The sequence below is a fragment of the Pinus tabuliformis genome, chromosome 2_1 (assembly GCF_031772625.1).
Source record: "Pinus tabuliformis cultivar Carrire ecotype Pingquan chromosome 2_1, CPIR1, whole genome shotgun sequence".
In the NCBI taxonomy this organism is placed as follows: Eukaryota; Viridiplantae; Streptophyta; class Pinopsida; order Pinales; family Pinaceae; genus Pinus; species Pinus tabuliformis.
This window is the reverse complement of record NC_142299.1, coordinates 161,608,234-161,621,510: the sequence shown is the minus strand read 5'-3', so window position 1 is coordinate 161,621,510 and position 13,277 is coordinate 161,608,234. Positions and strand designations below refer to the sequence as shown.

Genomic DNA, 13,277 nt, shown 5'->3' with positions numbered 1-13,277 from the left:
CTTGAAGGCTTTGCGATGAAGGGTAAGAAAGAACTGGTATGCAAGTTAAAAAAGTCTCTGTATGAGTTAAAACAGTCACCAAGGATGTGGTATCAGAATTTTGATACATTTATACGGGGGCTTTAATTTTACGGATTACAGACTTTTTACACAAACATGAAGCTTGAGGGTAGATGTAGACTTTTTGTTGAGCATAAAGTGGCAAATGAGTAACAAATGCTTATGTTTTCATTTCATTGTTGAAATAAGTTGTATTTTTTTAATAAAAAATTGTATAATAGAAATATAACAAATGCTTATGTTTTCATTTCATTGTTGAAATAAGTTGTATTTTTTTAATAAAAAATTGTATAGTAGAAATATATAGAAGATAAAAATGCATGAAAATAAAATTTATATATAATAATATAAAAGAATTATAATCATTAATCTATATAGATTTTAATATTTATAATTTCTATAAAATTTGATATATAAAATCTAAAATAATAAATGAAAAATAAAGTATAATCTTCAAATTTTAAATTCTAAATATATTTCTATAATTTTTTTAAATTTAACTTTCTAATGTGATATCCATAACAAAGATTGAGTGTACATGTAGAGAGATTATTGTAAATGTTAGATATTTACATGTTCATTAATTAATTTTGAAAATAAAATTTTGAAATAATATGATTAACATTATTATTATTTAAATTTATTTTAAAGGTAACCAATAGTTTATAGTGATTGTCCTAAAAATTCCTCTCCATCCATACATGATCTTCTATTCACCTGGATGGATGGGATTTGTCTAAAATATTATAGATTTTCCATACAAATCTATACAAATAATAGATTAAAATGAACAAATATATTATTAAAGTTTATTAAAAAAACTATCTACAAATAGAATTATTATTATTAAAGTTTATTGTTTTTACTTTAATTTAACTATATTTAAACTAATCCAGAATAGCTAAGCCATAACCCTTGTTTAAATATAAGACCTAGTTCATACTTTTCAAAAAATTGAATAATTAAATTGCGCTGCAAGAACTCTAGCTACCTGGCTTTGTTGTCAATAATATAGTGGATGATAGATATACCATTAATAAAAATATATCAACTGCATTAATAAATATAATTATACTAGTATATTGTAAAAACTTAATAATTCACAACTAAAAAAATCATTGTTGTAAAAACATAATAATTCACACCTGATAGGAAAATATTTACTCAAAATATTTATAAATAAATAAATAAAAACACGGTGTACACTTTTACATTGAAATTAATTGTACTTATTTCCTCAATGTTTTAGGAATCATATTAATGATTTTTTTCTCTCAAAATATACAACAAAAATTAAGTTTTGAACCATTTTAATATCAATGCATCTAAAAAAACGTGAAGGAAGCAAGTCCGTCACTGCCATGTGAGCTACTACAGAAGTAGATGATGTTCGGTGTTATTCTTCTTCTGCCGTCGGAGCCGTGGAACAAGTCTGAGGAAGTCGAGATGTCACTTTCACCTTCAGAGGCCTTCGTCTTCACTTTCGAGGAAAGTGCAGAAGCAGTCGGACATTTGGTCTAAGATGGATTCGCTTTCATTACCAACACCTTCGGTGATTGCCTTGGCCATTCTGTCGCAGTTTTTCGCTAATCTCGACTCAACGTCCTTCAGCCAGTCCTTGTCGATGGTAATGACATCAAACCTGCCAGTAGTAAAAACTTGCATTAAGAAATTGTTTGAAACTCCACTCAGTAATCCGAGTTTTTGAAATTTATTTTCACCGGGCTCTACCTTCAACGCAAATCAACGTGGAGGCTTCTTTGTTCTAAAGACTTATTAGAGTGTATAGAAGGAATGCCTCCGCACACAGTCATAATTCATAACCTTTAGTATAAAGGGAAGCATTTGGCAAGTACCCATAGCTTATGTTACATGGTTTGAGTTCGAACTTGAGTTCGGAAATAATTAAGCTTGATTTGAATTTGAATTTTTCAATAAGATTTGTATGAGATACGACCTTAAAAATGATTATATATGACATAAAATAATAAAAAAATCAAAATCAATAAATGTAACTATATGAGTAGCAATGACAAATCAGCTGTTTCTAGAAATTGAATTCAGGAAATTGCAGAGAATATAATAAGCAGTAGCAGGGCTCAACACAATAGAGCGAGTACACTCAGACTGAAGTTGGATTGTGAAAATCTATCCACAACCATGATAAATAAAGCCAAACCAGTGTCCACCCTGAGAAACTAATGGATAGGAAGTGAAACAAGAGAGTTTTTCTCATAAATCCAATTCACAAAAACAGCCCAAAATCTGACCTAGAACCAAAAAAAAAATTATAAAAATTTGCAGGTTCGTTTTTAGGTTGGAATTTGTTGAGGTTTGAATTTGATATTAGACTATCAAATTCAAATTCGTTGAGGTTTGAATTTGATATTCGACTATCAAGTTCGAATTCGTTGAGGTTCAAATTAGTTGAAGTTCGAATTCGAAGTTCGACTATCAGGTTCGCGGAACCTGAACGAATTTGAATTTTTTTTTGGCTTCGCCTCATGAATCCTGTGACATAGCCCACAGCATATAATTTTTTTCTAAACATCACTACCGTTAACATTAAAGTGGCCAGTACTCACAATGAAAATTTGGACTGGTCAATTTGAGCACACAACGTCACGGAGCATGCCAATATTATTGCTGCTGCTACACGTTTCATCCTTGTCCACGACCCAGGCTTTTGATTGAACTGCTGAGTATATTTGGCCAGTGTAAGCATCTCGTCTAAAACAAACAGCCACTCAAGTTGGTTGGCAGAAACAGATTCGAATCGTTCCAAAACATGCGCAACCGCAAGAAGACCTGCAACACCCCACTCCTCCTCTTCTATACTCTTCAGGAGACTCTTAATGACGATCTTACATTTATCCTTTTCATCAGGATGACGAGAAACGACATATCTCTGCAAACCATAATAGATGAATTTATATTAAATTCTGGAGATAGAAGTTAGACATGATCCTAGAATGAATTTCATTTTAGCACAAAAAGTAATTAAAGGTGGTCAAATAATGGAGAGGTTTAATACGCACAACCCAACAGTCCTTTGCTCCCTTTGACAGGAAATTCTTGAACCTACGGAAGCTTTTGGAAGTCGGCCAACTGACCTTTGGCTGGGACCACTTTCTCCCGTCCTATTAGGAAATAAGAAATGGAAAATCGTGATGTTAATAAAAGATAATATGATTCAGAAAATTGAGAAGGGATGCCCAAAAAAGCAATGAACCTTGTTGAATTTGAAATGGAAAATCGTGATGTTAATAAAGATAATATGATTCAGAAAATTGAGGAGGGACACCGAAAAAACAATTAACCTTGTTGAATTTGAAAAGCTGATAAATTTCCACTCCCCAAACCTCAGATATGCATTCTCTCAAGCTATCGAAATAGACATCCATATTTTGTTGCTCAACTGCTGCAGCGGATGCTGTTTCCATGTTCTTCATAACGCTGTCCGAAACGCCGGGGTCCTTATCATGTACTATTCCTTTTCCTCCTTCGATATCCTTCATCATTGTCTTTATGAATCGCTGTGCTCTATCATTCCTGTCAGGCCGGAAAATCTCTCCTCTGGAAGCTGCAACCATTTCCCCCCCTCGTCCATGAAGGTAATGGATCCGTACTTGTAGCGTGCAGGCTTAGGTTGAACAGAATGTAACAGAATTTTAAGTTCACACAATTGCTTATCACTTTTGTCCATTCCATTAATTTCTTCTTCCAAATGGTGAAGACGCACTGATAATTTCACAGTTTACTGCATTGATAAATTTAACAAGGACATCCCTTCCATCTCAATTGTATTTTCCAAGAGATAATAATAATCCTTGTAAATGTTCTTTGTTAAGCAAAACTTCTCCTTATTTTTACGGCCAATATGAATAATGTGAATGCCGTCCTTGAACTGCTCCATTGCATGAAGTATGGAACATATATTCTTATCATTCTCGCTACACAAGCATATCAATTTTCCTTGAAACAATAGCTTTTTCACCTGCTCACAAACAAGGAGAAAATTAAAAATATAATTGAAAATCAATTACCAGGCATTTATTCATTAAAAATATATATATAGTGTAATAAAACAAACAAATAAAATTATTTACCTGGACTGACACACTTTCCAAGTGGTTGAAAAGGAACTCTAAAGTGGACATGTTCTTTAGTTGTTCCCATTCTTCTTTTCTTAATTCTTCAATTTTGTCATACATAACAGGTGAAGCATTTACTCCCCATCTCACTTGATATGATACACTTTGTAGATGGTTAAAAAGAACTTTGAACAACTCTCCCCTGTCTTGAAGGGATATAGAAGGTCTATAAATAGTGATTCTCCCATTTGGATCTATAATCCAATTTATAGCTGGATACCATTTTTCACATGCATCAACCTCTTCCCATCCACACTGTTTAGTCAAAAAGAACTTGACAGCTGTGGTTATTACAGTCCATGAATTTTGGAGAACAAACCAAGGAACTTCCATTGAAAACTGCTCATATACATCGAATACATCACATTCCTCGCTTGGATTCACAATAGGAATGGATATAATTTCAAGATCAAGTTTTTCTTTCTCCACAACATCATACATTGCCTTCAAAGACGGAAGGCGAATGTCATAGTATGAGTTGTAAGGCGGCCTTATTTCTAAAAGAATAGTTTTTCCTTTCAATTTGTCAACTCCACAACTCGTTTTCCTTCCGGAGTTTTCCGTTTGATCCTACAAAGGTCACGCCAACGGAATAAACTTTCACAAGGCCAAGAAAAATGAAGTTGATAATTTTTTAACGAGTGAGACATACAAAATTGAAAACCAAATTAATATACAGAATATACATACAAATACATAATAAAATCATCGATTCAATTTCCAAATCTTCTGGGATTCTAATAATAACGATTCACTATAACGCAAACCTAATCCCCACAATTAACTCTCTAACATAAATAAAGTAGAAAAATAAATTGCTTTATATAGATAAAGCAGTAGTAACATAGTTATTAGTTCAATCCTCCAACGGTCACACCAACAAAATAAACGAACGCAATGACAGTTGAAAATTGATAAACGAGTAGAATTAGATTAAAACAAATTAGATGGATTGTAAGTTCAAGACATTCAACGGGTGAGCAAAGTCGACGGTTGACTTTGCTCCGTGCCCATTACATGCGCCTGAACTGGACAAGGAGGCTAAAGCCTGTATGTTTAAGGCATTCGTACCTGTTGTGCTGACTCATTCTTTTGAAAGACGGGAGTGGTTTCGTCCCCTTGAGGTGCAAACAGTTCTGTTAACAACTCTAGATTACTCTCTTGATCCGTTTCTGCAAGCTGCTTCAACCGCAAGTATCTCGCAGAGTTACCCACCACAAATTCCTCCAATTCACCTGCTGTCAAAGATCTCCAACAAGAACAAGGGCCATAGTTATTGTTGTTGCTGTCTTTCACCATTTTCGTATCCATCTGCATATACAACCAATTATCCTCCTCCTCCTCCTCCTCCTTCTCGGCATTTTCATCCTCATCTCTTTTATCATCCTCATCTTCATCCTCATCCTCTTTTTCATCTTCTTCCCTTTTATCATCCTCATCCTCTTTATTATTATTTTCATCTTCTTCCTCTTCATTATTATTATATTCTTCCTCCTCATCATTATTATCATCTTCTTCTTCCTCCTCCTCCTCATCACTATTATCACTATTATCATCTTCCTCCTCCTCATCGCTGTCGTCAAAGTCATAATTATATTCTCCCATCATTATTATCATCTTCTTCTTCCTCCTCCTCATCACTATTATCACTATTATCATCTTCCTCCTCCTCATCGCTGTCGTCAAAGTCATAATTATATTCTCCCATTAACAGCGACAGTTTCTCATCAATTTCTGCAACACTGGTTTCGTCCATATGGACCACAAAGATAGTATCCTTGACTTTTGTGGGCAGCTGATCAAAATGCGGACCAATATATATTATGTTTATTTGCATTCCATCATTTATCGTCTCCTCAATTAAGGGCCACGCAAAATGATTTGCATCGACACCAAATATGAGAAGGGTGGAGGTGTTCGGTGGAAGATCAGATAGATGCAATGGCTGTCCTCGTCCATTAGTAAGCAGGCAATCAAGTTTTGCTAAAACACTGTTTTTTATATTCTCTTTATTATTCTCTGATAGTGCCCCATCCTGAAAAAAAAAAAGCATGGTGTGAAAATAATGTTCAAAAATATTAAGATAAAAAACAATTATATAAATTATATAAGTATATATGAGTCGTTTTTAATGTGATTTTTTCGAAGTTTTTCTGGTGTAATTTTTCTAAAATTTAGCAAGAATTCATTGAAATCACAAGTTTGACACAATAGAAGTGTGCCAGGGGTTTTTAAAGGTGCTCAATCCATATATACAATCAAAAAACTAGGTTAAATAACACAATTCAAGATTTCACCACAAATTTTTAAGCCGGAAACTCCAAAAAATCACACTAAAGACAATTCTTAGATATATATATTAAATTAATTAATAATTATTATTATTATAAACATAATATAATTTAAAATATTGATATTAATTATAAAATAAAATAATTAATTTTTTATTTTATTTTAAAGTTCTCTTTATCTAAATTTATTTAGTCTTTAAATTTTAAATAGATAGACTCTAAATGTAGTATTATTTAGTCTTTAAATTTTAAATAGATAGACTCTAAATGTAGTATTGAATTTTATATGTAATAGTTATTTATTATATATATTTTTGATACACTCATAATAATTCTACATTCATCTATTACTTATTCTACTTATTTTTAATAACTTCGTAATAAAATAAATTTTATATATGTATAAACCTTTCTAATTTATTTTATTACGAATTTGTCAAAAATATACACAATAGAAATGTGAATAAACAAACGATTACTAATATTATGAAAAAACTTTTTTTTTTCTATTTTCAAAAAAATTATTATTTTCTATTTTGTTATTTTAATTATTTTTAAATTCATTTTAAATCTCAAATTTACTTTATTGAATATATCCATCTAATTATCATAAAAAATCTTATTATACATTCAAAAAAACATCACTCTTTTTAAATCATAAATGTGAATAAATAGTATGCTCACCTCCTTTGAAATAACTAACAAATCCGATGATCCATGGCAATCACATTGAATTTCTGCCCATCTCTTCACCAACTCTGCGCTTTTCTTGATGATCACACCCTCTAATGTGCTCATCTTTGCGATTTGGTCCATTGATATCCCTTCTAGCTTGGGGCACTTACTTAAATGTAGCACTTGCAATGAGTTTAGGCAATGGAAATGATCAGGGAGTTTCTCTAATCTCTTGCATCCATCCATATATAGCATTTGCAATGATGTTAGGAAATGGAAATCGTTAGGGAGTTTCTCTAATCTCTTGCAGCAACTCAAATCCAGAATTTTCAAGGAGGAAAGGCAATGGAAGTCACTGCATAACTCTCTAAGCTGACAACAATCTTCGAGCTCCAACACCTCCAAATTTTTCAGTTGACCAAAACCTTCGGGAAGCTTCTCTAATTTTTGACATTGGCTCATGTACAGCGCTTTTAAACTTTCTAATTGACCAAACCGATCTGGAAGCTTCTCTAGGCGAGAACAACCATTAAACCAAAGATTTGTGATAGAGGAGAGGTTGCAAAACCCATCGGGTAGTTCTTTTAGAGTCCAACAGTGTTCCAAATCCAATGCTCTCAAAAGCTTCAACTCTCCAATGCTGTCTGGAATACTTTTTAGGTTCACACAGGAGTCTATATGTAATTCAGCAAGGCAGGTTAACTTTCCTAAGCCGGCAGGAAGATTTAAAAGCCAAAAGCAACTTGATAAATTCAATAATGTCAATGACGAAAGTTCCTCGACACTATCTGGAAGTGCTTTTAATTGAAAACAACCAGCCAGATCGAGTTCTTGCAAAGAATTCAGCGATCCCAAATCAACCGGCAACTCAGTCAAGCTTGAACAATAATCCATTTTCAATATCCGTAAAGACCGAAGCTTTGAAATTGAATCTGGCAGTTTCTCTATATCATAGCAACGTGAAAGAGAGAGTTCCTGCAAACTTTTTACTTGGTCACCGAACTCTTTTGGCAGATTGGTCAACCCTGAAAAGTTGACCAATCGTACTATTCTCAAATGTTCAAGTTGTTGAAGATCCCTGGAAGAGATTTGAAAGTCACGGGAATGTAAACTTCCATCAAATTCCATATATCTCAAACTTGAAGGCATCTGCAAGTTATGTAATTGATCCGTCACAAACATATATTGAAACGACTAAAAGTTGTAAAAAAATTTCTTACGTAGAATCAAATTTTCTGGGAAAACTGAATGGAGAAATACAACCACTTTACCTTAGATAGCTTCAAGTGACCATTGGGTTCATAACTCAGGTATCTCAATCTCTTTGACTCGGACACATCAAACGGAAGCTGGCCGATTTTCGCTTCAAAAAAAACTAACTTCTCAAGTATTTTACTGCAATGGCCCTCCAGCTTTGTCAGATTTCCGAGTTGAAGAACTCTCAATGAATTATACATTGAGTCGAGTGTTGATGCAGACATTTGCAGAACATCCTTATTATCTCTTAACCAGATGCCTTTAATGTCTTCCCCACCCTGTATGCCATTATAAAGTATAATTAATTACAAGCAGATATTGCATAAACAAATATGTTGGTTCGAAACGATTTGCTAAAAATCTCTCTGGATCACAAAAATTGAAAAATTTTGCTGGATCACAAAAATTGATCCATAAAATTTGAATACAGAAACATGTCCATATATGATTTGTTTTTTTACTTATGGATCACAAAATAAAATTTGAATACAGAAACATGTCCATATATGATTTGTTTTTCGAGTTCATAGATTTGTTACCGCCCGTCCTAGAACCTCCTTCAGTTTAATTGCGTTATCGAATATCAATCTCACTTCCTTTCCGTTGGACTCTTCCTCTGACTTTTGCCGAGCGAGTGTTAAGATGACATCGTGTACACTTGCAACGCCATTTGGGGTTCTAGTAACAAGAGCTCTGCTTTCTAACATCTTCAGTTCATCTTTTCCCACAATGTCTTCCACTGTCTCCCAATCCCATCCTTTGAAATATGAACATATATCTAAAAATGGATCTTTACAATCATGGGGAAGAGCATCGTAGGCAAAAGCGTAGCGCATCTCCTTAAAGTCTTCACTCGACCATTTTTTTTTCTGTCGCATCAGTGTAGAATAAGCTTCCTGTCTATTATCAGCCCGGCCTATGAATGGTGCAGCTAATGTTAACATGAGTGGAATTTTGCCACATATTTGTATGATCTCATTCAATTGAGTATCAGTTACCCCTTCCTCTGTTTCCTTCTTTAAGATGAGCATTGCTTCTCGATGCTGAATGCCCTTCATGCTGTAGATTTTGGGTTTTGTACACGACCTTGGACATGCATTCTTCACATTTTCGTCCCGTGCAGTCAGCAGGAACCTCACCTTTTTTGCTGTAGTCATATCCTGTGGCAAAAGTTTTTTAAGGGCATCTCCCTCCAAAACATTGTCGACATAAATGAAGGCATTGATTTTCCCTAAAACGCCTTCCAGTTCTCGCTGCCCATCCTCATGCGTTCTAATTTCTGGAATAGTCTCTCCAGCTTCCATCAAATCTTTTAATATCTGTTTTTGCAACTCTATTATAACAGGAGCTGAGTTTATAGCGTTAAACAGCCGAACTTTGGAATATTTACATCCTCCAACTTGTGAAAACACCGCATCTGCGAGGGTGGTCTTCCCCATCCCTCCAAAACCATGGAGGATAACGGTGACAGCATTCTGGTCACTTTCAATTTCTAAAAGACGAAGGACTTCCTTAATTGACTCGTCTATTCCAACTGTTGCAGCAGTTTTCTAACATCAGATCCATATTTAAAGATATGCATCGTAAATTGATATTAATAATAAACTTAAATTTTAATTAAATTAACTTGAGAATATATTTACCAGCATGTGTAGGATATTTTCTCGACAAAGGGGACCTCCCCTTGCACTCGATGGCAGTTAAAACACGAAAACCGATTTCGATATTAATCTGCATGTATTTGACATTTAACTTCTGTCTAATATCACTCAACTCGTCTTTGGTTTTGGACGTTAAGAGGAAGCTGCAATCAAGCAATGAAATTGCATAAAAAAAACACTTCTTTTATATCTTGGGTTGTTAACCATGGGTTTTCTGTGCATTTGACTATGACAATGGCCCTGTACTTTATACAAAGCTTGGTAAATAAGATTAACCACAGAATTGTTGAGTATTTACCTTTTCCAGGCCGAACGGTCAATCTGAGTACAGCACATGATCGCCCCTTCAACTATCAATGTTGTTGCATCTTGGATTACATCTTCCTGCGTTCCTCTCGGGCTTTCTTTGAATCTCTTAACAACAGTTGCAACATAAGTCATTTCTTTTATGAGATCCCAACATTTTTCTTTGTTGGTGGAAAGTTCGTTAAATCTTTCCAAAATAAGGGCCACTACAAGAAGTCCAGCAGTAGCAAGGCTTACTTGCCCTATATCCTTCATGAGTGTTTTAACAGGTCCAGATATAATGTCTTTCTGAAAACCATTAAAAAAAAATCAGATTTATTTTTTGGGATTTATCCTACTCATAATTGTTTGAATCAACATTTCGAGCCATCCACCCTGACTTATCATTAAGATAGATTAATAAGAGTGTAGGACAGATCTCTTTGGAATGAATAAATAGAGGTAAGAGATACATCTATTTATTCATTCCTGCATAGAGATCTGTCCTGCATTCTCATTAATCTATCCTGATGATGAGCCACCGTGGATGGTTAGAAATGTCCATTCAAACAATTATGGATGCCATAAATCCAGAAAAATACTCTACACAAAATACAAATTGCAGAAACTTCAAAACTATAATTATACTAGAATTTGAATTTTAGTTACCAGAATTTTATTTACAATAGATATACATACCAATTTAGAAGCAAATTCTAACCCCGAAGATAGTAACTCCTTTAAATTCTTCAAGTCGGTTCCCCATGACACTATGGCATTCAATTTCTTGAAGCCTGGAACATCAGGCCAAGGAAAATTGCTGGGATTCGATGCTTTTTTATCTCGAAGCATTTCCTAAGAAAAAACAAGAAATGAAATCATATTTAAATCCGATATCACATAATAACTGTAATACTAGCCAAGAGTATAATAATTCACAATCTAATTATCCTCCTTTATTATCAGATGGATATGAAAGATTGTGATGTACCTCCTCCCTCAGTTTCAAAAGCTCAGATATGTGCTCCATAAGGTCATCGAGATTGACATCCACAAATTTCCCCTTGACTTGAGCAATATCTTTATGTAATATGGTGTTAATGACATCTGATTTGGTTGCACTACTGGAAGAGGAAGAGGATGGAGCTTCATCGCACCGTGGGGCTCCTAAAACATTAAGATTGGCATCCACGTCTTCTCTATCAGATATGTCTGGAACATTAGAAGATCCAGAAGATGAAGCTTCATTGCACTGGGGGAGTCCTGAAAAATTGAGATTGACATTCACGTCTTCATCCTCAGATTTCCGCAGAATATTGAGAGATTCGATGAGTGGAGCTTTATCGCCCTGATAGGTTCCTGAAACATTGAGATTGACATCAACATGTTCTATCTCATATTTCATTGGAGTTACAACATTAGAAGATCCAGGGATTGGCGCTTCAGTGCGCTTGGGAGCTCCTTGAAGAGTTTCTGCACAATCACAATCGCCATCAGCATCAGTATTATCGTTTGCAGAACCAGGCGCTGATAGATGCAAACTGCAGAAGCGGAAGGGGTTTCTGTGAAATTACTACATTATTATTAATAATATCCAGAAACATAAATAATAAAATTGTACCTATTGTATTATCAATAGCAGAAACATAAATAATAAAATTGTACCTATTGTATTATCAATTGCAGAAGGCGAGCTCCGAACACTTGCTGGAATGGGATGATCTTGTCCTTTTTCATCTGATGATGAAGATGAAGAAAAGCAGGAGAAGCGTATGCAACAAGAGCGTTTGGTTGCCATTTCTCTTCTTAGAACACAAGAAATGAACGATGGTAAAACCAGAGTCCTGCTTCTTTAAGAAAAAACCCCAGAGTCCTGCGGTTGGCTTTCCTTGAAAGACGAGAAGTGATAACAGGAAATTTGATGTTGCAATAACATGATAACAACAACTTGACTGCAGGACCTGCGAAGTGGGCATCAGCTGTAAAGATGATAAGTCGCACTCAAATGACAATCAATGGAATCTAGCTACTGCTTTTTGAAAGAAAAATCAAACAGTTCTGATTCCCGAAAGTACCATATGTACATAAATTCTGAGCATGTTTATAATAAAAAATTAGGGATGACTTGCCCTCAATAGTCCGTCCATGTATCCAAGTCACGAATATTAATATACTCTTCTTCTTTTTTATAGTGATGTGTGGTGAGACCATTCAGTTAGTTGGGAGAAATTTATTAGGGTTCAAATCACATTGAGTATATTGTCCTGGTATGATGTGCTGCTCAAGGGCTCTCCCTTAATATACCTGGCTTGCAGGTTGTTGGATGTACTCTTGGTGTTACAGTGGCAGCTATGAGAATTGATCATGGGTCTTCCTTGAATTAGCTCTGGCAGTGAGTACTATCGGTGTTATAGTGGCAGCTACGAGAATTGATGATGAATCTTCCTTAGATTAAGTCTAACAGTGATCGATTCACCACGTTGTTAATATATATCTATATATATATATATAGATATCTGATGATGATGATGATTAACATTCACTGAGACCAAACTTTGCTCTATCATACTTTAATATTACTTTTTTTATTAATAAAAAATTTATTTTGAAATATAATTTTCACAATTTTAATTTAATTATTAATAATGACCTATGGCAAAGAGTGCCTTAACATCATCCAAAGCCCGATAGACTAATTATTAATTACATGGTAGAAATTTTAATTTCTACAAAATATTTAAAAAATTGGTAAGTATATAAAAAGACAGTTTTTAGACCTCAAAAGTATATTAATTTTTTTCTTCATTTTAAATAACAATGTAAGATGTATCCTATAATTACTGACCATTAATATATATATGGTTGAGCTAATTATGATTACTTTTCAAAACTTC

The 13,277-nt window shown here is 34.1% G+C and overlaps 1 protein-coding gene and 1 pseudogene across 4 annotated transcripts; both read right to left on the bottom strand.

Annotated features, from left to right (window-relative positions):
- Positions 1 to 1,238: 1,238 nt before the first annotated feature.
- Positions 1,239 to 5,805, bottom strand: LOC149199227 (uncharacterized; annotated as a pseudogene). The gene is made up of 6 exons (XR_016253758.1): positions 5,286 to 5,805; positions 4,170 to 4,784; positions 3,381 to 4,057; positions 3,099 to 3,200; positions 2,646 to 2,968; positions 1,239 to 1,702 (listed from the first exon to the last, which is right to left on the bottom strand). The product of XR_016253758.1 is annotated as an uncharacterized LOC149199227 (transcript).
- Positions 5,676 to 12,352, bottom strand: LOC149199226 (uncharacterized). 3 transcript variants are annotated; one of them, XM_089402349.1, is made up of 9 exons: positions 12,049 to 12,352; positions 11,375 to 11,856; positions 11,083 to 11,238; positions 10,397 to 10,692; positions 10,081 to 10,241; positions 8,977 to 9,971; positions 8,452 to 8,715; positions 7,190 to 8,329; positions 5,676 to 6,249 (listed from the first exon to the last, which is right to left on the bottom strand). In XM_089402349.1, the coding sequence occupies exons 1-9, from the start codon at positions 12,179 to 12,181 to the stop codon at positions 5,806 to 5,808; spliced, it is 4,071 nt and encodes a 1,356-aa protein (XP_089258475.1). In that variant the 5' UTR covers positions 12,182 to 12,352; the 3' UTR covers positions 5,676 to 5,805. The 3 variants fall into 3 exon arrangements, with proteins under 3 accessions (XP_089258475.1, XP_089258476.1, XP_089258477.1); XM_089402350.1 differs by having other exon boundaries at positions 11,375 to 11,945; positions 12,049 to 12,187; XM_089402351.1 differs by having other exon boundaries at positions 11,375 to 11,924; positions 12,049 to 12,183.
- Between the last annotated feature and the right edge of the window lie 925 nt (positions 12,353 to 13,277).